This window comes from Mobula birostris, chromosome 2 (genome assembly GCF_030028105.1).
Source record: "Mobula birostris isolate sMobBir1 chromosome 2, sMobBir1.hap1, whole genome shotgun sequence".
Lineage (NCBI taxonomy): Eukaryota > Metazoa > Chordata > Chondrichthyes > Myliobatiformes > Myliobatidae > Mobula > Mobula birostris.
The window spans coordinates 83,474,013-83,499,138 of record NC_092371.1 but is presented as its reverse complement, the minus strand read 5'-3'; the positions used below and the strand labels follow the sequence as shown (position 1 = coordinate 83,499,138).

Genomic DNA, 25,126 nt, shown 5'->3' with positions numbered 1-25,126 from the left:
GAAAAGTTACATGGAATATTGCAGTGTTGGAACAGCGAGTTGCCAGTCTCTACTCTTGTTGTTGCAGGAACGACTTCTCTCTCCCTCGCTGGAGGGGGAGGGGGAGGGGGAGGGGAGGGAGGGAGGGAGAGGATGGAGTGCTGGTTTGTGAACTGTAGTTTGATGGACTCTGGATTAATGGACTCTTTGGGGCTTCTGTTGTTGCTGGCACGGTAGTGTTGTTGGGGGGTGCTTCTGCTGTGGGTGGGGCTTGGGGGAAGTCTATACTTTTGCTGACGCTTGTGCAAAGGTGGGGGGGCTCTTCGGGGCTTCACTGTTTCTATTGTTCTATGGTGTTTCTTTGTTTCGTGGATGTCTGTGAGGAGGACGAATTTCAGGTTATATACTGAATATATACTCTGATATTAAATGTATTTTGAAACTTTGAAACACTGAGTGTCCATTTATGTTTGGAATGTGGGAGGAAACTGGAGCATCCAGAGAAAACCCTCATTGGTATAATAAATGGATGGTAACGACCATTCACCACAACAACCACGAGAGGGGTTGAAAAAACTACTCAGTGGCTATTTTATTAGATACCTCCTGTACCTAATGTAACATCCTGGGAAAGGGTTCACTGTTAATATAATGGTCTTTCTGGAGAAACAGTGTTTGGGCTATGTTTAGAGATAACGGGTGCTTTGGAACGTGAGCAGAGTCTTTTGTTTGGTGGAAGAGGGAAGACGCTGGAGAGAACTGGTCATAGGAATCGACCCGGTGGGGAACCGTGATTCGATGGTGTCAGATGCCGAGACTGACTGAGGATTGGTGAAAATGAATTTTGGGAAGAGTTGTGCACAGTTGACTGTTTAATTATAATGGGCCCTTTTTTCTCTCTTTCTTTTCTTTACTAACCCTTTAGTTAAGATTCATAAATATAATTCCTTTAATCGAATGCAGTGTGCTGTCCGTTATTTCTTGGTACTGAGTTGTAACAGGGTAGCAAATTACACAGCATCCACACAAATTGGGGTTTGGGGTGGGATAGCCATTTCAATCCCATGGGTTTGGTGGGACAGGTGTGTGTATTCTTTAGACTTACGCAGCCAAGGAAACCAGGGAGGTTTCTCTAATAAAGTGCTTGTGGTCTTCTGCTGCTGCAACCCATCCACTTCAAGGTTTGACGTGTAGTGCATTCAGAGATGTTCTTCTGCACACCACTGTTGTAACGCGTGGTTATTTGAATTTCTGTCACCTTCAACCAGTCTGGCCATTCTCCCCTGACTTCTTTCATTAACAAGGCATTTTTGGCCACCCAACAGCTGCTTTTTGCACCATTCCCTGTAATCTCTAGATTCGGCTGTGCATGAAAATCCCTAGATATCAGCCATTTCTGAGATTCTCAAATCACCCCATCTGGCACCAACAATCATTCCACAGTCAAGATCACATTTCTTCCCCATTCTGATGCTTACTCTGAATAACAACTGAACCTCTGGACCATGTCTGCATGCTTTTATGTATTGAGTTGCTACCACGTGACTGGCTGACTAAGGTTCAAAGTTCAAAATTCAAAAATATACATTTATTATCCAAGTGCGTATATGTCACTGTATACAATCCCGAGATTCATCTTCTTCCTTGCATTCACAATAAATCCAATAACCATAATAGTATTAAGGAAAGACCGCACCAACAGAGACAATGAATTGTGCAAATAAAAAAAGAATAATAAAAAATAAATAAGTAATAAATTTCGAGAACGAGTTGAAGAATTAATGAGCAGGTGTAAAGATGTTCCTAATAAAGTGGCCATTGAGTGTACTTTTAACTTCGAGCAAGCATCAGACTATTTACTCGCTGCAAATGTTGGCTGCTGAATGTATATTGACAAAATAGGATCAAATAGATGAAATGGATGTGGAAAAAGAATAGGTAAGTAAAATTATGCTCATTGCACTTTCAAACGACTAGCCTACCCCGCAGCATTGCGAAGTTCAGCCTTGATAACAGATTAGAGTTCACTCAAACAATTTAGTTACAGTACCTGTTTGCGGACATATTCGACCATCAGCTCCAGCTGCCTTGGGTCTTCGCACTGTTTATTGAAGAAGTGTCTCCACAGAGATGCAGCCAAGACACGATCATCTGACAATATTCCCTGGTTAACAGAAAAAAAGCCAAGAGGAGGTTTCATCACTATCAAGATTGAGAAGAATATAGAAGTCAGGCTCCGCAGTCGGTAGTCAAACTACCCAACACATCACCGGCATCAGCCTACCCGACATCAAAGACATACAGTATATACACAACTGTGCCAGAAAATAGTCACTAAAATCATGACGGATCCTATCCACCCTGCTTATGGACTATTTGTCCCACTCTCATCAGGGAGTAGGCTATGCAGCATCTATGCCAGAACCACCAGACTCAAAAACAGTTATTTTCCCCAAGCCGTAAGGCTGATCAACACTTTCACCCACTAAATCAGCCCTCCACCACTACTTTATCATTTTCTGTCAGACACTCCTGAGCCAAGTGAAACTTTATGGACATCCAATCAATCTATGCATAGAAGCTGTCTTATCTATTTATTGTGCTTTTTATTATTATTGTGCTCTTCACTTTATTGTGTCTTTTTTGTGCTGCATCAGATCCAGAATAACAATTATTTTGTTCTCCTTTACACTTGTGTACCAGACATGTCATTAAACAATCTTGAATCTTCATTCAGTCAATGAACAGGGAGTAATAGGATGACTGATAAGACGTTAGTGCCCATTACTGGAACACAATAGGCTGGGAGCAGGGTCAATTTAGTAGAGAAAAAACTTCAATACACTAAACACTACTCGATCCATGCCTCTTAGCATCTTAGCAATTGTCCATGCTGCAAGTCCCCCCTCTCCACGCCACCGATGTTGTCCAAGGGAAGGGCACTAGGGCCGATACAGCTTGGCACCGGTGTCATTGCAGAGCAATGTGTGGTTAAGTGCCTTGCTCAAGGACACAACATGCTGCCTCAGCTGAGGCTCGAACTAGCGACCTTCAGATCACTAGCCCAACGCCTTAACCACTTGGCCATGTGCCAACACTTGATGCAATAATTAGCTCATAATTTGGCGGCGACGTCAGCAGAAAATTTTATTGTGGTGCAATCGCAAACAAGAGCAAAGACAGTAAGACCATAAGACATAGGTGCAGAATTAGGCCATTTGGCCCAGCGAATATGTTCCACCATTCAATCATAGTTGATCTTTTTTTCCCCCCCTCAGCCCTACTCTCCAGCCTTCTCGTCGTAACCTTTGATGCTGTGTCAAATCAAGAATCTATCAAGCTCTGCCTTAAATACACCCAACAACCTGGCCTCCATAGCTGCCAGTGGCAATAAATTCCACAAATTCACCACTCTCTGGCTAAAGAAATTCCTCTGATTCTCTGTTTTAAATGGACGCCCCTCTATTCTGAGGCTGTGTCCTCTTGGCCACCATGGCAAACATTCTTTCCACATCTACTCTGTCCAGTCCTTTCAACACTTGAAAGGTTTCAATGAGATCACCACCCCCCATCCTTCAAAATTCCAAGGAGTAAAGACCCAGAACTATCAAACGTTCCTCGTATGATAACCCTTTCATTCACAGAATCATCCTTGTGAACCTCCTCTGAACCCTCTCCAATGCCAGCCACCTTTTCTTACAAACGTAGATGAGGAACCCAAAAATGTGCACAATATTCAAGACTAGGCCTCACCAGTGCCTTATAAAACCTCAGCATCACATCTCCAGCTCTTGTATTCAACCTCTTGAAATGCTAACATTGCATTTGCCTTCCTCACCACCGATTCTAGGGTGTTCTGCATAAGGACTCCCAAGTCCCTTTGCATCTCAGATTTTTGGATTTTCTTCCCATTTAGAAAATAGTCTGCACATTTATTTCTACTAACAAAGTGCATGACCATGCATTTTCCAACATTCGTGCCCATTCTCTTAATTTGTCTAAGTCCTTCTGCAGCCTACCTGTTTCCTCAACACAACCTGCTCCTCCACCAATCTTCATATCATCTGCAAACTTGGCAACGAAGCCATCTATTCCATCAGCTAAATCATTTATATAGAGCATTAAAAGAAGTGGTCCCAACACTGACCCCTGTGGAACAGCAGTAATCACTGGCAGCCAACCAGAAAAGGATCCTTTTATTCCCACTCACTGCCTCCTACCAAACAGCCAATGCTCTAACCATGCTAGTAACTTTCCTGTAATACCGTGGGCTCTTAACTTGGTAAGTAGTCTCATGTGTGGCACCTTGTCAAAGGCCTTCTGAAAGTCCAAATACACAACATCCACTGTCCCCCTTTATCTACTCTGCATGTAATCTCTTCAAAGAATTCCAACAGGTTTGTCAGGCAGGATTTTCCCTGAAGGAAACCATGCTGACTTTGTACTATCTTATCCTGTGTCACCAAGTACTCCATCATTCTACCACCTCTGCCTAGCTTCCTATCCCTCTGATAAAACATGTAACCTTGGACATTCAGCTCCCAACTACAACCATCCTTTAGCCGTGGTTCAGTGATAGCCACATCATACCTGACAATCTGTAATAGTGCAGCAAGATCATCCACCTTATTTTTTATTCTCCATGCACTGAGATATAACACTTTGAGTACTGTATTTGCTACCCTTTTTGATTCTGCATCCCTAATGCACTGATACTCACCCTACTGGCTGCAATGATCTCCTATCATCTGCCTGTGCTTTCTGACAGTCTGACTGCACGTTATATTTGCTTTTTTTTTTAACCATATGTCCTATCCTGAGTCTCTTCACTCTGGCTCCCACACCCTGCTAATTTAGTTTAAACCCTCCCCAAAAGCTCTAACAAACCTGCCCACGAGAATACAGGTGCTTTTGAAAACTCATCACTTTTGAAGAGGTCATACCTCCCTCAGAAGAGATCCCAATGATCCAAGAAACTGAAAACCTGGCCCCTGCACCAGCTTCTCAGCCATGCATTAATCTGCCAAATCATCCCGTTTCTACCCTCACTGGCACATTGAGCAATCCAGAAATTACTACCCAGGAGGTCCTGCTTCTCAGCTTTCTACCTAGCTCTCTAATTTCTCTTTTTAGGACCATTTTGCTTTTCTTTCCTATGTCATTGGTACCAATGTGTACCAAGACATCTGGCAGCTCTCCTCCCTCTCCAAAACTGAGAAAACTCTTGTTTTCCTCTGGTTAACACTCAGCTGTGAGTCCCTGACTAACACATTGGATTTTGAGCCCAATGCTTAAATCCTATTGCAGAAAATAAGCATGAAGTCTGGGCTGAAACCCTCTTCCAGTACTGAGAGGGTGCCACTCATAGAAATGTGATCACTCCAATCGAGTGTGATGTTTTCCTAAGGGGTTATTCCCTTAGTGGAGAACTTTGTTTAACATGGGGAGGCAGATGCACAGGCAGCCACCACAAAGTCCTTGATAGATCAGGCTCAGCGTCCAATGGCATGGAATACAAGACAACTGGGAACCCTTCAAAGCTGCAGCCTTCCTCCACCTTCACTGCTGTTGTGATGTGTCATCATCTTCTGATAGTTCCCCCGTTAGCTTCTTGGTTGGATCGCTCTGTCTGGAACCTCCCCCTTGACTTTGACAGCCCTGGTGACACTACCAGGAGTAAAGTCCAAACAGCATCGCTGTCGTGTTCTCAAGAACTCACAAGTCTCTCCAGCAGGACAAAGTAACGATCCTCAGAGAAGAAGGGAGTGCCACTATCCCTATCTAATTGAGAGAGCTGGTATCTTTCAGAAGAGAAGATTAATCAAGGGGTCATCTATCATCTCAAGATCCTGTGGCATAATTTTGAAGAGCAGAGGATTGTGGCCAATACTTAATGGCCAAACAACATCTAATGCCAATGATCTGATCATCAGCACATTGCTGTTTGAGGAACCTTGCTCTACATCTGAATTGAAGGCTAGGGACTTTACAGAGATGATGCATGCTTACATTGAGCACTGTCACAAGAAAGCAGCGGCCTTCAACAAGGACCCCCACCATCCAGGCCATGCTCTCTTCTCACTACTATCATTGGGTCGGAGGTACATAGCCTTAGGTCCCACACCACCGGGTTCACAAACAGTTATTAATTGCAACTATCGGTTTCTGAATGGGGTAGATAACTTCACTCACCAAATCTCTGAACTGATTCAACAACCTAAGGATTCACTTCCAGGGATTCTTAAATCATGTTCTCAGTATCATTTATTTTCTGTTTGTCAGTCTCTGCATATACTTTTTCATAAATTCTATTGTATTTCTGTATTTTTATGTAAATGCCTGTCGTGTCGTGCAAAGAAAGCACGGCAGCACCTCTACTTCCTCAGGTGTCTGCAAAGATTTGGCACGTCATCAAAAACCTTGGCACACTTCTGTAGATGTGTGGTGGAAAATGAGCTAACTGGCTACATTACAGCCTGCGATGGGAATACCAAAGCCTTAGAGCAGAAAATGCTACAAAAGGTGGTAGATTTGGCCCAGTACATCACGGGCAAAGCCCTCCCAACCATTGAGCACAGCTACACAAAATGTTGCCGTAGAAAGCAGTATCTATCATCAAAGACCCTCACCACCCCGGCCATGCTCTTTTCTCACTGCTGTCATCAGGTAGAAGCTACAGGAGCATCAGGACTCACACCACCAGGATCAAAAACAGTTACTACCTCTCAACCACCAAGCTCTTGAACAATAGGGGATAACTACACTCATTCTACTTCTGGTGTTCCTGCAACCAGTGATCTCACTTTAAGGGCTCTTTATCTTGTTATTTCATACACGTTATTTATTGCTATTTATTTATATTTGCATTTGCAATTTGTTGTTCATTGATCCTGTTTACAGTTACTGTTTAATAGATTTGCTAAGTATGTCCACAGGAAAAGGTGTCTCAGGGTTGTATGTGGTGACATGTATGTACTCTTGATCATAAATTTAATTGAACTTTGAATAAATTTTACTTTGAACTTTGAAGTACCTACAAGAATGAAGTAAGAAATTTATTTTAATTTTGAAAATTAATCTCATAGTAGCATATGATGACATAAAGGTACATTGACAATAAATTGACTTTGATTTAAAAAATGGAACATAAAAGCAGGGATAATGGTGATTGAAAAATAGATTCAGTATTAAAATAGAACACACTCAATGCCCAGCAGATGGTATAAGCTACAGTATATTATAAGCAACACACACGAAATACTGCAGGAACTCAGCAGGCCAGGCAGCATCTATGGAAAACAGTACAGTTGACATTTCGGGCTGAGACCCTTCAGCAGGGTCTGCCTGGCCTGCTGGGATCCTCCAACATTTTGTGTGTGTTGCTTGGATTTCCAGCATCTGCAGATTTTCTCTTGTTTGTGATTATCATAAGCAAAGCAGGTTAAACCATATCTTATGCCAACTACAGATCTCAGATCAAACATTACAGCAAAGTCCCAAATTGGTTCTCAGCTGCTCTGTGACTCTCAAACGGGCTACAAAGGAGCTCTATTATGAAATAAACACTCGTCTTTCAAATTCACTCAGTGGCGACAGAGAGAGGAAGCCAGGCAGGGAAAGGGGACACCTATCTTGTCTCGGCAGAATTCATTTTAGTGAGGTTAGGATTCGTGTAGAAGGTAAGCAAGGAAGCGAGTGTACTGTACAAGTGCCTAATGGCATTTCACAGGGATTCATTCCAAACAAAATAAGGCAAATCGGTGCCAAATGATTTTGGTTTAGAAATACACTATAGGCTTGTTCTGACCCAAGCTTTTTGATGGAAGGAGTATTATTTTAATACCTTGTGGGTAAAGCATGTATGAAGAGTTTTTGGCTGCTGAAAGGACCAAATCAGGAGCGAACATCCTGAATGAGTGACCATGAACATAGGACTCTCACTAACAAATCCAGAAGGGAGCACAGAAATGTTCTTCACAGGAGAATGGTGAACTAGCTTCCACAGAGGGGGTAACTGAGGCCACTACTGTTTGTGGAAAGGTGAGGTGGGCATAAGGGAGGTTCCCTTCGAAGGACATGCTGACAGGGTGAGACAAAGTGGGGTAGGAGCAGGCTTGTGCACGGCATGGATCCCAGGGCTAAATGGCCACGGTTCCCTACTCTAAGCACTTGGTTCTGCTACATCTGACTGTAGGATGTGTAAAGCAAACAGTGAAAATCACAACACACTTCAGAATGACCGGGTGGTGAAGAAGACTTTTGGCATGCTGGCATTCCATCAGTCAGGGCACTGAGTACAGAGCACCCATGCTCCATCCGCCAAAAGTGGAACTTCCCAATGACCCAACATTTTAATCCTGATCCCTATTTCTGTTTCAACATGTCAGTTCCTGGCCTCCTCTTGTGCCATGATGAGGCCACTCACAGGGTGTAGAAGCAACACCTTATATTCTGTCTGAGTAATCTCCAAACTGATGGAATGAACACTGATTTCTCCCTCTAGTAAAAAACTGTTTTCTCTCCCACTCCACTCCTCTTCTATTCCTGACTCTGACCTCTTACTGCTTCTCACTTGCCTATCACTTCTTCTGGTGCCCGTCCTCCTTCCCTTTCTCCTACTGTCCACTCTCTTCTTCTGTCAGGTTACTTCCTCTCCAGCCCTTGACCCACCTGGTTTCACCTATCACCTTCTAGCTAGCCTCCTTCCAGTCCCCAAATTTTTATTCTGGCATCTTCCCCCTTCTTTTCCAGTCCTGAAGAAGGGTCTTGGCTTGAAACTTTGATTGTTTGTTCATTTCCATAGACCCTGCCTGACCCAAGTTCCTCTTGCATGTTGTGTGTGTTGCAGTGTACAGAAGTTGGGATGTTTTGTTACGTTCTCATAAGATGTTGGTGAGGCCACATCTGGAATAGTGTGTTCAGTTTTGGTCATCCAAAAAAGAAAGAAACTGGAAAGCGTGCAGTAAAGATTTACGGGGATTTTGCCATGAATTAAGCAACTGAGTTACAGAGGGAGGCTAGGACTTTATTGATTGGAGCACAGGAGGACAAGGGGTAGAGCTCGAGGACACGCGTTTAAAAGGTTCAATGGTTTATTTCTAATCAAAGTACACAACTCTGAAATTCTTCTTCTCCAGACAGCCATGAAACCAAGAAAGAAAAGAACTGCAGCACGGTCATCAACCCCCAAATCCCCCCTCCCCACACAAAAAAATGAAGAAAAAATGGAACAGGTACATCAACCCCCTCCCTAAATCCTCCTATCCCGCACACACAAAAAAAAACGAGAAGGATCGAGTAAAAAACACAAAATATAAAAAACACACTGAAAAAAAGTCCATAGTCCAAGTTCACATCCAAAACGCAGAAAACCTGGCTAACATTCTCTGGGCACAGTTGCAGGCTCTCTCCTCTCTGCCAGCAGAGTGATTCCACCAGTGTTCTAAAGGCAGTCTCCCTCTCCAGCAGCAGAGCGATCCCACCAGCGATCAAAAGGTAGACAGCCGGTGCTCACCTTCTGCACTCGCCTCGATGTTTCAATCTGCTTTGTCGCTTTAATTGGTGAACAATGGAAGCTTTAATCAGCAAAATGGAGTCGAACATTGGCTCACGTCCTCTCCAGCAGCCTTCTCGCCATGAGATTCGCGCTCACTGGCTCTGTCTCCTTAAATCCTCTTGGAGATTGCACAGCGCTGAAGCACCCACCCAAATGATCTCCAAGCTACCAATCACAGGCTCCAATAGTTCCAGAATTGCATTCAAGAGGAAAAACAAATGTAAAAGACATAAAAAAGGTGAAATACATGGTTTAATGGCCAATCCAGAAGATATCGGCCATGGGAGCATTATAAACAGGCGCATCTTGTCTGGAAAGGTGAGAGGGAGAAAGTTTAAGTGAGGTGTGCAAGGCAAGTTTTTATTTTATAGAGGTGGGTGCCTGGAATGTGCTGCCAGGGGTAGTGGTGGAAAAAGATATAATAGTGGCATTTCAGAGGTTTTTAGATAGAATTTGCATGATATTAGGGTGGCACGCTGGAGATACATCTCTACCAAAGGAGGTGTAAGGTACTCCTTCTCTCCGCTAGCCTGCAGGTCACCCTTGGGCAAGGTGTAGCACTTACTTACCCCCACCCGATCAGGGTCAAGTGAAGCCATGGGAGATGGTTGTATGAACAGCTGGTGCATATCATGTCCTGGTTATGTGACCACTGACACTAGGTAGACTCTGAAAAGTATTGATAATGACTGGGGTCACCCATCTTGTAAAGACACTGCCCAGAAGGTGGTAATGGCAAACCACTTCAGCAGAAAAATTTGCCAAGAACAATCATGGTCATAGAAAAACCATGATCAGTCACGTCACGTAACAAAGGAATGAAGGAAATGGAGGGATATGGATCACATACAGGCAGAAGAGATTTAGTTTATTTTGGCACTGTGTTCAGCACAGATAGGATGGACCGAAGGGCCTGTTGCTGGGCTGCATTATTCTATGAAATTTCAGTTCTGCCAGCAGCAACAGGTTTGCGTGGGGAATGACAGAGGAATGAGAATGCTAGAGCTTGATCTTGTCGAGGTGGACTATAGAAATGCAGATAGTAGATGGTTAGGCGAATGAAAGTCCATAATCTGGTTTATTGGTATTGTCCACCTGTACTGACAGACAGTGAAAAACTTTGTTTTGCATGTCAGCCACACTTCATTTCATTACACTCAGGTAATACAAAAACAGAGTACAGAATAAAATATTACAAAGAGAATGCAGTAAAATTTAATGCAAAGTTATGATGGGGTATATTGTGAGGTCAAGAGTCCACCTTATCGTATTAGGGGACAATTCAATAGTCCTCCAACAGTGGGATCGAGGCTGTCCTCAAGCCTGGTGGTATGTGCTTTCAGTCTTTTGTATCTTCTGCCCAATGGGAGAGGGGAGAAGACAGAATGCTCCGTGTGGGTGGGGTCTTTGATTATGCTTGCTGTTTTACTGAGGCAGCAGAAAGTAAAGATAATCTATAGAGTGGACACTGGTTTCTGTGAAGTGCTGAGATGTGCCCACAACTCTCTGCAGTTTCTTGTGGTTGCCATACCAAGCCACAATGCATCCGGATAGGATGCTTTCTATGGTGCATTGATAAAAATTGGTGAAGGTAAAAGAGCACCTTTCTTTATCTCCCGAGGAAGTGAAAGTAGAAATGTAAACTAAAAGTCCCAGAAGGTGAAGAGAAAGAACAGGCAGGTTTAGGGACTGGAGGGCTTTGTGTAATTGGGCTTCAGTATGCTCAGTTTCTTTAGTTTGTGTGGTGCACAAACGTTAATGATTTGATCTTAAGTATTGCTTGGTCAAAAGTGAAAAAGTGATAGAGGACCAGAAATTCAAAATAAAACACTCACCTCATCATACCCAAATATAGCAGCGTAGAAGTTTTCGGTCATAGCTCGTATGTGCTGTTTCAACACAATTGATTCGATCTGAGGGACACAAATAGCAGCAGAAATGAGCAGTGGGCAGAAGACAAACAGCAGATTACAATGAACTGGTAATATGAACACTACCTCATTACTTTTTTTAATATATGTATACATACATACACTCTTACTGTAATTCACAGTTTTTTCCTCTATTATTATGTATTGCATTGTACTGCTGCCGTAAAGTAAACAAGTGTCACGACAAATGCCGGTGATATTAAACCCAATTCTGAGTCTGCTTCTGAAGTGCAGAGAGTTTAAGAAATGCACTCTCCAGCAGCTGACAACAGCAAGCTGCGAGTGTAAAACAAGCTGCCTGCGGAAATGGTAGATGTGGGTTCAATTTCAACATTTAAGACAAATTTGCAAAGGTACATCGATGGGAGAGCTATGGAGGGCCATTGTCCAGGTGCGGAAATCCTATCAGATTCCTTCCTCTCCAGCTCTTTATTTTTCCCACACCTGGCTTCACTTATCACCTTCTAGCTATCCTTCTTACCCACCCTCTACCTTTTTTATTCTGGCGTCTTTCCCCCTTCCTTTCCAGTCCTGAAGAAGGGTCTCAGCCCGAAACATAGACTGTTAATTTATTTCCATAGACGCTGCCTGGCCTGCTGAGTTCCTCCAGCATTTTGTGTGTATTACTTTGGATTCCCAGCAATGTGCAGACCTTGTCATGTTTAGAATAAAGTTCGGCATGAACCAGATGGGCCGAAGGGCCTGCTTCTCTGCTGTAGTGTTCTATGACTCTATAAGGGCATGCTTACCCCATCTGCAATGTACCATTAACAAGGCGCTATATATTATAAATTGCTCAACTGTAAGACAAATGCCAGCGTGCACTAGCTAGGTGAGTGACCTGTATATTTTATATAGCACTTTTCCCCCTCAATGCAGCTTTCAATATTCCCTGTCACTTATTTCATCTCTCCCACCACTACTCCCCGTCCTAACCCCTTCTCCATTAGGGAAAACACGTGTACTTAACTGGGAGAGGAGGACCGACAACACAGAGGGGTCACAGATGGCTAGGAAATCTGGGTAAACCCAGTTTGCATATGTTTCAGACATGGGCAGATGTTCCTTCTCTGAAAGGTGGCGCCCAGAGTTGACATTAACTCAGGGAATGAAAGGCCTTCACCATTAAGGGATTGTTACGGCGTTCCTCGCGGAATTCCTTTCACTTACGCAAGAGGAAAAAATGTCAGTGCTCTTAATCCTTGGATCAATTTCAAATCTGACCAATGTCAGCACCTCAACATTTGGCTGCAGACCTGCCATCACTACTCCCTAGCTTATGAAAGATTGTACTTTTTGAGAAATTGTTGTTCTCGGGGGAAGAGCTGGATGGTGTTGGTGGTTAATATGCTGACTGCTTGTTTCTGCAGTGTAACTTTTCTTTTCTGCTGATTTTCTTTGCTTTACTCTACTTGCTTTTCCTCAAGGAGATCGAGCTCCTTGCTGAAGTACTCAGGAACCAGAGTGGACTTCACTCACCTCATTATTGAACTAATTTCACAACCTATTGACTCACTTTCAAGCTGTCTACAACTTACGTTCTCAATATTATTTATTTACTTATTTATTAATATTATTTTTGTGTTTTTTGTATTTACACAGTTTGTCTTCTTTTGCACATTGGCTGTTTGTCAATCTTTGAGTGTAGTTTTTTGTTGATTCTATTATATTTCTTTGCTCTATCGTGAATGCCTGCAGGAAATAGAATCCCAGGGTACCTACTTCGATAATATATTTACTTTGAACTTTAGCCTCAAGGCAGCAGACGAAACTAGATCAGCGAACAATCTGCTGGAAGAACTCAGTGGGTCGAGCAGCAACACTGCATCAGTGCTGAATGCAGAATGTTTGTCAATTCCTTCCCTCAGGCAGATGCTGCCCGACTCGCTGAGTTCCTCCAGGAGGTAGTTTCTTGCTGCGGAATTGAGCACCTGCAGTCTAATAAGGAGAGGCTGGACAACTTGGGTTATTTTCTCCAGAGTGGCAGAGACTGAAGGAAGACCAGACAGAAGTTTATCAGATTACGGGAGACATAAATAGGTTACATATTTTGTTGGATGGCAGGGTGGAGATATGTCTCTACCAAAGGAAATGTAAGGTGGTCCTTCCTTCTGCTAGCTTGCAGGCCACCTTTGGGCAAGGTGTAGCACCTGCTTAGCCCCCCCAATCAGGGTCACATGAAGCTATGGGAGCAGGTGGTGGAAGGTCGTAACACAAGTCCTGGTTATGCGACCACTGATGCAAGGCAGGCAATCTCTGAAGAGTATTGATAATGGTTGGGGTCACCTGTCTTGTAAAGACATTGCCCAGAGAAAGGCAATGGCAAATCACTTCTGTAGAAAAATTTGCCAAGAACCATCATGGTCATGGAAAGACCACGATCACCCATGTTCTCCCCATAACTGTGTGGGTTTCCTCCACATTCCAAAAAACGTACAGGTTAGTAGATTAATTGGTCACATGGGTATTATTGGTGAACACAGGAGGAGGAGAAGATGGCGGCGCGATGCAGCGCACACAGCCTCTCTGGTGAATGATATCTGCAATTTGTCAAGTAGGGGACTGTGCACAATTCTGATTTGATGGAGACAGATGTGAGACTACGGAGGAACATTTGGAGAAACTTCTGAAATGGCCACTTCGCTGCTGCTGCTACTGTGTGGTAACCGAAATCTCCCGAGCAGAAGGCCCCGAATCCTTGGCTTTGCTTGTTTCGGCGGCCAGGGCTAGGTGGAAGGTGCTCGGCAAAGGATGCTGCTTGGGAAGCTGTATCGGAGGGGCTGGTCGGAGGCTCGAAGTTTTTGGATGGACGGACTCGGTGTCGGCTGTGGTCGGCTGCTTCCAAGGCAGCGACAGTTGTCGGTACCTTGGAGGTTTATGGTAGGGAGTTTCTCCCTTTTGCCGCCTGCTATCGGGGACTCGGGAGTCGATTGGGACTTCAGACTTTTCTTTTACCGTGCCCATGGTCTGTTCTTTATCAAATTATGGTATTGTTTTGCACTGTTGTAACTATACGTTATAATTATGTGGTTCTATCAGTGTTAGTCTTTGGTTTGTCCTGTTTTCTGTGATAACACTCTGGAGGAACATTGTATCATTTCTTAATGCATGTATGCATTTCTAAATGACAATAAAAGAGGGCTGAGTGTTGTCAGAATCTAATTTAATCTAATCTAACACAAGGCCAATAGGAAGGAAGGGCCTGTTACCCTGCTGTATCTCTAAACAAATATAACCTCTTCTGCATTGTCTTCAAAACCTCCAAATTCCTCCTATAATGGGGCAAACACTCCATAAGTGGCCCAACCAGAGTTTTACAAAACTGCAAGATAACTTGAGTCTTGAATTCAGTGTCTTGATGAATAGAGGGAAGCATGCCACCTGCCTTCTTTACCACCCTGCTAACTTGTGTAGCCACCCTCAGGGAGTCCAAGATCCTTCTAGGTCTTGCCATTAGCAGGTCTTCCAATGACTATTTCAGGAACACTGAATCTCCTGTGCCTATCTCAATACCTAAAGGTTAGCTTCATTTGTCACACCAACATTGAAACGTCAATGACCCACACAGTCCGAGGATGTGAGAAGGGGCAACCGGCAAGTGTCACTAAACATCCAGTGTCAAAATAATGCAGCATGCTCACAACGCACTAACCCTAACCCGTATGTCTTTAGAACGTGGCAGGAAACAGGAGAACATGGAGGAAGCCCACGTGGGCACAAGGGAACATACAAACACCTTGCAGACAGCAGTGGAATTTAACCCGGGTCACTGGCGCTAAAATGGTGTTATGCTAACCACTACACTACCGTGCCGCCCTTAGTTAGCTAGTTACGTCACAGCTGATCTATATCTCAACTCCACTCTCCTTTGGTCCCATAATGCTTAGTGACTTTGCCCTGCTAAGAACAAGAACTAAGCTAAAACAAGAATCTATCTCTGTCTTGAAACTTTCAATGACCCAGGTTTTATCTTCCAGCGTTCCATTGCCCTGTGGGTTTGTGACGATACAAACCACCTATCGTTTTATAATCCTGCTCGAGCTAGAAACATAGAACATAGAAACATAGAAAACCTACAGCACAATACAGGCCCTTTGGCCCTCAAAGTTGTGCCGAACATGTCCCTACCTTAGAAATTACTAGTGTTACCCATAGCCCTCCATTTTTCTAAGCTCCATGTACCTATCCAAAAGTCTCTTAAAAGATCCTATCGTATCTGCCTCCACCACCGTTGCCGGCAGCCCATTCCACGCACTCGTCACTCTCTTGCGTAAAAAACTTACCCCTGACATCTCCTCTGTACCTACGCCCCAGCACCTTAAAGCTGTGTCCTCTCGTGGCCAGCATTTCAGCCCTGGGAAAAAGCCTCTGACTATCCACACAATCAATGCCTCTATCATCTTATACACAATGCCTCTCAGGTCCTCTTCCACTGGTCTGTTATATTTAAACAATTTCCCTCAAAACATCATTAGCAGATCAGCTTTTTTGAACTACGATACTAAATTGTGGAACTCAATACCTAAAACCATGAAGGACACGAACTCAGTTGGCATTTTTGAACACCAGCTCAAAACCTATTTATTTAACCTTGCTTTTAACTAACATCTTATTGTCCTTTATTTTCATGTTTACACTTTATCCCATTGTAAATTACGTTGAACGACATTGTCTGTATGAAAAAGGCTCATATGATAAGTTATAATATATTATTACTTATCGACCCTGACAGTTAGAAATTCAAGATGTGCCATTCTATTCCAAGTCAAGAGGAAATAGTTCAATTCATCGAACTGATAAAACCTTTGTTGTTGTTCCTTTACGTGCCTTGTGGTGCATTGGGTGGCATTTTTTGCCATTTCCATAGCACATGACCGTTTTTTTTTTAACAAGGCTGAGTTGCTAGCTCGATGCGTAACCCAGCACGGATTGGAAAGCATGCAAGGAACCAGCTGGATTCAAACTTGGGACTATTCGGCTCAAAGTCGGGTGTTAATGCGACTACACCACTGGCTGGCTTGATAAAATCTTTGAACCATCAGAAATACCTCAGCTACATCACATAAAATTTAACTCTTTAAGAGGAAGAAACTGTAAACTCAATCTCAAACTGATTGATCGCCAAAACACTATTTAGATGTGATCAAGTTTCAAATGAGGCAGCCAACTAGTGCACAGCAGGCTGCCATAAAAACAACTTCATTTCTGTGGGAGTTAAGGGCTAAATATTGCCCATAACGTTGAGGCATCAAGGTAATGTAGCAGCTAGCTCGACACTATTACAGCTCAGGACCTCAGAGTTCCAAGTTCAATTCCAATGCCATCTGCAAAGAGTTTGTACCTCCTTCCTGTGAGCATGTGGGTTTCTTCCGGGTGCTCCAGTTTCCTCCCAGAGTACAAAGGCATACTGATTGGTAGGTTAATTGGTCATTGTAAGTCGTCTTGTGATTAGACTGGGGTTTAATAAGTGGGTTGCCGGACGGTGTTGCCCGAAGGAAATATTCCACACTGCATCTCTAACTACAGTAAAATAAAATTCTAACAGCTTTCTTTAGAACTCTGCCAGTGAATCCTGCAGTTCTACAAACAGCAGATGGAGGCCACTGTCTAACAATTCACCTGAAAAGACTGCACATCGCATAGTGAAGCACTGCTGCACTGCATAACCATACTGGCGAATCAGCTAGGAATTTTGTTCTGAAGTCTCTGGAATGAGATTTCAACATTATCTGTGGATTTGCACGCTCCTTGTCTGGTGATTCTTTTCTTCCTCAGAATCAGAATCAGGTTTATTATCACTGGCATGTGACGTGAAATTTGTTAACTTAGTAGCAGCAGTTCAATGCAATAGATAATACAGAAGAAAAAAATGAAATAATAATAAGTAAATCTTATTCAGTATACTTTATACAGTATACGTATATAGAATAGACTAAAATCGTGCAAAAAACCGAAATACTGTATATTAAAAAACAAGTGAGTGTGTGCCTTCAGGCTTCTGAACCTCCTACCTGATGGTAACAGTGAGAAAAGGGCATGCTCTGGGTGCTAGAGGTCCTTAATAATGGACACTGCCTTTCCGAGACACCGTTTCCTAAAGATGTCCTGGGTACTCTGTAGGCTAGTACCCAAGATGGAGCTAATTTTACGACACTCTGCAGCTTCTTCTGGTCCTGTGCAGTAGCCCCTCCATACCAGGCAGTGATGCAGCCTGTCAGAATGCTCTCCATGGTACAACTATAGAAGTTTTTGAGTGTATTTGTTGACATGCCAAATCTCTTCAAACTCCTAATAAAGTATAGCCACTGTCTTTCCTTCTTTATAACTGCATCGATATGTTGGGACCAGGTTAGGTCCTCAGAGATCTTGACACCCAGGAACTTGAAGCTGCTCACTCTTTCCACTTCTGATCCCTCTTTGAGGATTGGTATGTGTTCCTCCGTCTTACCCTTTCTACTTTCTGCACTGGGTTAATTCTATGTGGCCTGGGCATGTCAAAGGACCAAAGAGCTTAATTTCATCCCCACACTGACCACAGAGTATGTACTGACTCTCTCCCCTTGCATGGATACTATTTTATATTTGTCCAGATTCAATTGCAATAGCTTCTGTTCAGAAAAATTCCCTTTATTTGTCATGTGAACATTGAAACATACAGTGAAATGCTTTGTTTTGTGTCATCAACCAATACAGCCTGAGGATGTGCTGGGGGCAGCCCACAAGTGTCACCATGCTTCTGGTGCCAACGTAGCATGTCCACAACTTACTAACCTCAACACATACACCTTTGGAATGCAGCAGGAAACCGTAGCACCTGGAGGAAACCTGCATGGTCACGGGGAGAACATATAAACTCCTTACAGACACAGCCAGGAATTGAACTCTGATTGCACTGACCACAAGGCTCATCGAAATTATTACACCCATATTGCTGCATTAGCTCTTTCTTCATCAAAAGGGATGGGATCAAATAACATCCAGGTTAATGTGGTATGAAGCTCATATTATCTGCCTCTGCTACTCACTGCAGTAAATGATGAGGGTTTGAAATGACAGAGAAGATTGGTAGCTCAGGTTGGTTGCTTGCTTGTGGTGACAAAACATTTGCAACCTAACTTCCAAGCTCGGCAAGCAACCCTACAAATAACGATAAGGGTCTTCCTCTGACTGCTCTATCTAACAGGTCTGTCAAACTCAAATGGCTTCCAGTGCCTCTCCTTCCACGGGAGTCTAAAGGAATTTGGCATGCCCCCATCAGCTCTTACTAATTTTTATTGATGCACCACACAAAGCATTCTGTCGAGAAGCATAACAGCTTAGTATGGCAACTGATCTGCAGGTGACTGCAGGAAACTGCAGAGAGTTATGGACACAGCTCAGCACGTCATGGGAACTATCCTCTCCTCTATGGAGTCTGTCTATGCTTCTTGCTGCCTCAGTAAGACAGCTAACGTCATCAAGTACCTCACCCACCCTGGACATTCTCTCTTTTCCCCTCTCCCATTGGGCAGGAGAAACAAAAGCCTGAAAGCACATACCACCAGATTCAAGGACAGTTTCTAACTTACTGTTATCAGTCTCCTGAACGGATGAATTGTATAGTAAGATGTATCATTTGCCTTTCACTATACCTCGTCATGATTTTGCACTTTATCATTTACCTGCACTGCACTTTGTCTGTAGTTTTTACACTTTATTCTGCATTGTTATTGTTATACCTTGTTCTTCCTCAATACACTGTGTAATGATTTCATCTGTCTGAACAGAGGCTTTTCACTGTATCTTGGTACATCAGAATCAGGTTTAATAACACTGGCATACGTCATGAAATTTTCGTCTTTGTGGCAGCAGCACAATGCAATATATAATTAGAGAAAAGTCTGTGAATAACAGTAAGTATATATACTGTGTGTGTGTTGTGTATGTGTGTGCGTGCGCACGTGTATAAAATAGTTAAATACATAGTGCAAAAATAGAAATAAAAAAGTAGTGAGGCAATGTTCATTGAACATTGAACAGGAGTAACGGGAGTAATGGAGACAGGCTACCCCCCATTGACATCAATGGATCTGTGTCTGAGAGAGTGAACAGTTTTAACTTCCTCAGCAAAAGCATCACCAAGGATCTCACGTGGTCTGTACGTACTGGCTGTGTGCTGCAAAAGGCACAACAGTGCCTCTTCCACCTCAGACAGTTGAAGAAGTTTGGCGTGGGGCCCCCAAATCCCAAGAACTTTCTATAAGGGCACAGTTGAGAGCTTCCTGTCTGGCTTTATCTCTGCCTGGTATGGGAACTGTATCTCCTTCATTCGCAGGACTCTGCAGAGAGTGGTGCGGACAGCCCAGCGCATCTGTAGATGTGAACTTCCCATGATTCAACACATTTACAAGGACAGGTGTGTAAAAAGGGCCCAAAGGATCACTGGGGACCCGAGTCACCCCAACCACAAACTCTTCCAGCTGCTACCATCTGGGAAATGGTACTGCAGCATAAAAACCAGGACCAACAGGCTCCGGGACAGCTTCTTCCACCAGGTCATCAGACTGATTAATTCACGCTTACACAATTGTATTTCTATGGTACATTGACTATCCTGTTGTACATACTGGTTATTATAAGTTACTATAAACTGTACATTGCACATTTAGATGGAGGCGTAACGCAAAAGATTCTTACTCATGTATATGAAGGATGTAAGTAATAAAGTCAATTCAATTCAATTCATTCAGAAATCAGATGGCAGAGGGGAAGAAGCTGGTCATGAATTGCTGAACGTGTGCCTTCAGGCTCCTGTACCTCCTTCCTGATGGTAGCAATGAGAAGTGGGCACGTCTTGAGTAATGGGGGTCCTTATTGATGGATGCTGCCTTTTTAATAGAGCTGACTAAGCTTACAACTCTCTGCAGCTTGTTTCAATCCTGTGCAGTAGCCACCCCTCTCCTGTACCAGATGGCTATGCAGCCAGTTAGAATGCTCTCCATGGTACATTTGCAAAAATTTGCAAATGTGACGTGACAAAAATGATTTAAAAAAAATACACCCTTCCTCCAAGAGGACCTTGTTGTGATTCGGAGGCTTGTGTGCCTCAATGGCTCGGAGAACCATGTTGGCTGGAGTCAGGGCTTTATGCTTTGGCTCTTGGTAGGGTCACCCATGTTGAACAGGTCAAAGGGTACAGACCAGACTCAGAGTGGTCCACCGGCCTCCAGGTTCAGAGGTTCAGCTCGGGGCTAACAACCCTGACTGGTCGAGTAAAACTGTTATGGAAACAGCAATGAAGAATCCTTCTACATCTGAGCACGATGGTATTCCTGCATTTCATGGCTGACAGTAGTGAAAACTGAGAGGAAGCTGCTGGCGCAATGAAGGAAGCCCTGAACACCGATGGAGGATGCTCACTGCTGCCCTAAATGCCGACAGGCATAACGGGCAATGAGTAAAATAACACATGAGCCTTGTAAAGTCACTCTCAGAGGAGTTAAGAGGCCTGTTCCATCACACTGAGAAATGCTTGTAAAGACAAGATACATCCACCCTCCCCTCATCCCCCCCCCTTCATTTATGTGGCTTTGTTACATGGGTTATGATGAGCACAATTTCCACACTTGCACCTGAGATGTTTGTTCCATTTTCCTTAACTATGACTTCCACAATTCACAGGTCGGATAGAAAAATTGTGGGTTATGTAGGAGGGAAGGGTAAGATTGATCACAGAGGAAATTAAAAGGCTGGCACAACATCATGGGCTGACAAGCCTGTACTATGCTGTAGTGTCCTAGAGTATGTTCTGGGTTTTGTAACTGTCAACGAACGACAGGAGTGCTGAATTGCAGAGGAACTTGGACATGGTTCCCTAAAAGTAGTGCCACTGGCAGACAGAGTGGTAAAGGAGGCTTTTGGCATGTTGGCATTCATCAGTGCATTGAGTATTAAGTTCGGATATTATGTTGCAGTTATACAAGGTGCTGGTGAGGCCACATTTGGGATAGATATTCAGTTCTGGTCAGTTATGAGAGGCATAGATCACACAGTCTTTTTCCCAGCGTTAAGGAATCAAGAACTAAAGTCACAGGTTTAAGGAACTCGGACAGGTTTGTGGATAGGAAGGGTTTAGAGGAATATGGACTATACACAGATAAATGGAAAGCCTGAAGGGCCTGTTTCTGTACGGGGTCTCGAGCCACCTTCCCCGCCAACCTGGAGCCTGTCATGGTGCACTGCTGGCGGGGGAAACGCACTTGGCAGCAGCCAAACCCGCGTGGGATGTGGTCTCCTCATGCGGAAGTAACATGACTACAAGATCTCCTCCATTATTCTAGAGTAAGGAGCTTGTCGACCCATTGAACCAACTGGTGACCTGTTCCCCATCCCCCACCACAGGACTAGGGAAGGGAGGGTCTCAGCTACTGAAAACCGGCACAGAATTGCTTCCTGACAGTGGAACAAACAAAAGTCCTGAAATGCACAGATCCTCCAGTGTTGTTTAACAAGGCTAGCAAATTGTCAATCTTCTGTGAGAAACATGGCAAAAGCTTGGTGTCAGGAAAGGCCCATACCAATACAGCCGAACTATCTGTTTCTGCTAAGCTACCAAGTCTGAAACCTTGGAAACACGTCCTGCTCACCAGGAGAATACAGCTGTCCAAAAATCACACCCAGGTGCCCGATAAGCGAATATTTCTTCTAGATTAATCTTCACGGAAAACCCAAACCATTTGCGATCAAAGCTGGTTGTATTCCTTCCTCTTACTCTGTACCACCCCTGTGTACATTTCTGGTGCACTTAAGCAAACAGCCAGCAGCAGATTACACATTCTTTCACGACTTCAAGCCCTATTTGCTCTGAAGCATATTCCACATGGCTTCTGCAAGTCTATTTCTGGTTTCCAACCAATATACAGCAAGTTAAAACTTTCCCTAAAACTGAGCAGCACACACCAGGTCACTCACCAGGTCAGGAAGCATTTATGGAGGGGAATAAACAGTTAATGTTTCGGACTGAGACCCTTCATCTGGATTCCCCTCCATAGATGCTGCCTGACCTGCTCAGTTTCTCCAACATTTTGTGTGTGTTGCTCAAGATTTCCAGCATCTGCTGAGTCTCTAAAACTGAAACAGTTCACACAAAGCTTATAAGATTTTTGTTGGACTTAGAAGTACATTTCCCAGAGAGTTAGCTGTGGTGAGAGGTGAAAGAATATGAATTCCCTGACATAAACCTGTTCTCAGTAATGGTGGACACAAGATATTCTGCAGATGTTGGAAATCTTGAGCAAGACACACAAAATACTGGAGGAACTCAGCAAGTCAGGCAGTATTAATGGAGGGGAATAAACTACGGTGGGATGGCAGCGTAGTGGTTAATGTAGTGCTATTAGTGTCAGTGACCCGGGTTCAATTCCCCCTCTGTCCGTAAGGAGCTTGTACTTTGTATGTTCACCCCATGATCACATAGGTTTCCTCCGGGTGATCCAGTTTCCTCCCACATTCCAAGCACTGTGAGTTTGTAGGTTAATTGCTCACATCTGTGTAACTAGGCAGCACAGGCTTGTTACCGTGCTGTATCTCTAAATAAATTAAAAATTAAAACAGCCAACAGTTTGGGACAAGGCCCTTCCTGAATGGCTTTTGCCCCTTTCCTTTCCAGTCCTGATGAAAAGTCTCGGCGTGAAAATGTCAACTGTTTATTCCCCTCCATCAATGCTGCATGACCCGCTGAGTTGCTCAGTAGTGGTAGCGTGGTGCCTTGCAGGGACAGAATAAGTTAGAAGCAGGCTGCCTGCAAAGCACTGCAGTTAAACTCCTGTGGCCAGTGCTTCAGGGGCAAACTTGCAGCCAATTAAAAGCAGGACACACATCCCAAGAACCGCAAAGAACCCTGGCCTTTGGGACTGCTGCTCTGCCCCCTGAGCCTTCAATAGTGCACATGCGCTTCGTCTGTGAGGAAAATGGAGCATCAGTTCTCTCGCTGCACCCCTTCTCCCCCCACAATAACTTGCAGCAAGGGGCCATTGGCGCAGGAGGCAGGTGGAATATATAACAAGCTGAGTACTGCAGCAGCCTAAGGGCCAGTCTCCAACGAGGAAGGAAAACATTGCCTCATTAAATAAACTGACAAAAAAAGCAGAAATAAAACAACATTGCACTAGCTCTTTACAGAAAACCTAATTAAATAAAATTCTGCTAACCCCTGCAATAATTGATTGAAGCAATATCTTCTTATGGAGCTCTGAGTATGCGAATCTCTGTGAGTCTGCTGGGGTAGCCCAATGCCTGCATATCCAAGAGCTCCGGAGGCCGAAGAACACAGACCAATTTGGTGGGAGGGAGAAATAGGGGGCTGTTTTGCTGCTGTTGTTTCATTGTGTGTTGTGCTCTGTTTTGTTATAGAGTCATAGAAAAGCACAGTACAGAAAAAGGCCCATTGGCCCATCTAGTCCATGCTGAATCATTTAAAATGCCTACACCCATCAACTTGTACCGGGACCATAGCACTCAATACCCCTACCATCCTGGTACCTATTCAATTAAACACTGCATTCCACACTCTTACAACCCACTGAGTGAACAAGTTTTCCCTCATGATCCCCTTCAACTTTTCACCATTCACCTTTAACCCAAAACCTCTAGTTGTAGTCCCACCCAATCTCAGTGGAAGAAACCTGCTTGCATTTACCCTATCTATACCCCTCATAATTTTGTATACCTCCATCAAATCTCCTCTCAATCTTCTATGTTCCAAGGAATAAAGTCCTAACCTATTCAATCTTTCCTTGTAACTCAGGTCTTCTAGTCCCAGCAACAACTTTGTAAATCTCTGTACTCTTTCAACCTTATTTACATCTTTCCTGGAGGTAGGTGACCAAACTGCAGCCAATACTCCAAATTAGGCCTAATCAATGTCTTATACAACTTCATGACATCCCATCTCCTGTACTCAATACTTTGATTAAGGAACGCCAATGTCCCAACGCCAACGTTCTTTACAACCTTATGTACCTGTGCCGCTACATTCAATGGATTGTGGAGCATATTCCCAGATCCCTTTGCTCTACCGCATTCCTCAGTGCCCTAGTGTTGAGCTGTGTTTTGTTGTGTTCTGGGTTGCTTGGCTGAGCATTGTGGAAATACTCTGTTGGCACTGGAATGTGTGGCGCACTTTGCGGCTGCTCCCAACACAGCCTTGGGTGTGTTGATTGTTAACGTTAATGACACATTTCACCAGCAATTTTTATGTGCGTTGCTTGTGGCCTGCTGTGTTCACCAGCAATTTTTGTGTGTGTTGCTTGAAATTCCAGCATCTGAAGATTTCCTCGTTTGGACACATTTCACTGTGTGTTTTGATGTACATGTGATAAATAAATTTGAATTTTGAATCTTATTATAGAGCTTTCATTCAAGGATCAATTGTATTCACCATATACATTTACAAACATCAGGAATTTGTTGTGGTATGTTGGTGTGACACGTAATAAAAAACAATATTCAATAATTATAAGGAAAATGAATTATATAAAAAATAAAGATAGAGAAAGTAAGGATATGGAATAAAATGTGTATTAATATATAAATATCAGCATGTAGTTACAATGTAAACAGCGTTTTAAAAAGTGGGGGTTTAAAGTGTTCTTAGTTCAGCGATGGGGGTAATAGAGGTGGA

The 25,126-nt window shown here is 43.6% G+C and overlaps 1 protein-coding gene across 4 annotated transcripts in view; it reads right to left on the bottom strand.

Annotated features, from left to right (window-relative positions):
- uqcc1 (ubiquinol-cytochrome c reductase complex assembly factor 1) overlaps positions 1 to 25,126 on the bottom strand; it is a 185,901-nt gene that overhangs the window by 29,547 nt on the left and 131,228 nt on the right. For 2 of the 4 annotated variants that reach the window (XM_072244118.1, XM_072244125.1), the window contains 2 exons: positions 11,371 to 11,448; positions 2,030 to 2,143 (listed from right to left, as the gene is read on the bottom strand). In XM_072244118.1, the coding sequence (XP_072100219.1) occupies positions 2,030 to 2,143; positions 11,371 to 11,448 (192 nt within the window). Of the gene's footprint in view, positions 1 to 2,029; positions 2,144 to 9,493; positions 9,715 to 11,370; positions 11,449 to 25,126 lie in introns of those variants that run through there. The other 2 variants (XR_011883227.1, XR_011883226.1) reach the window with 2 other exon arrangements.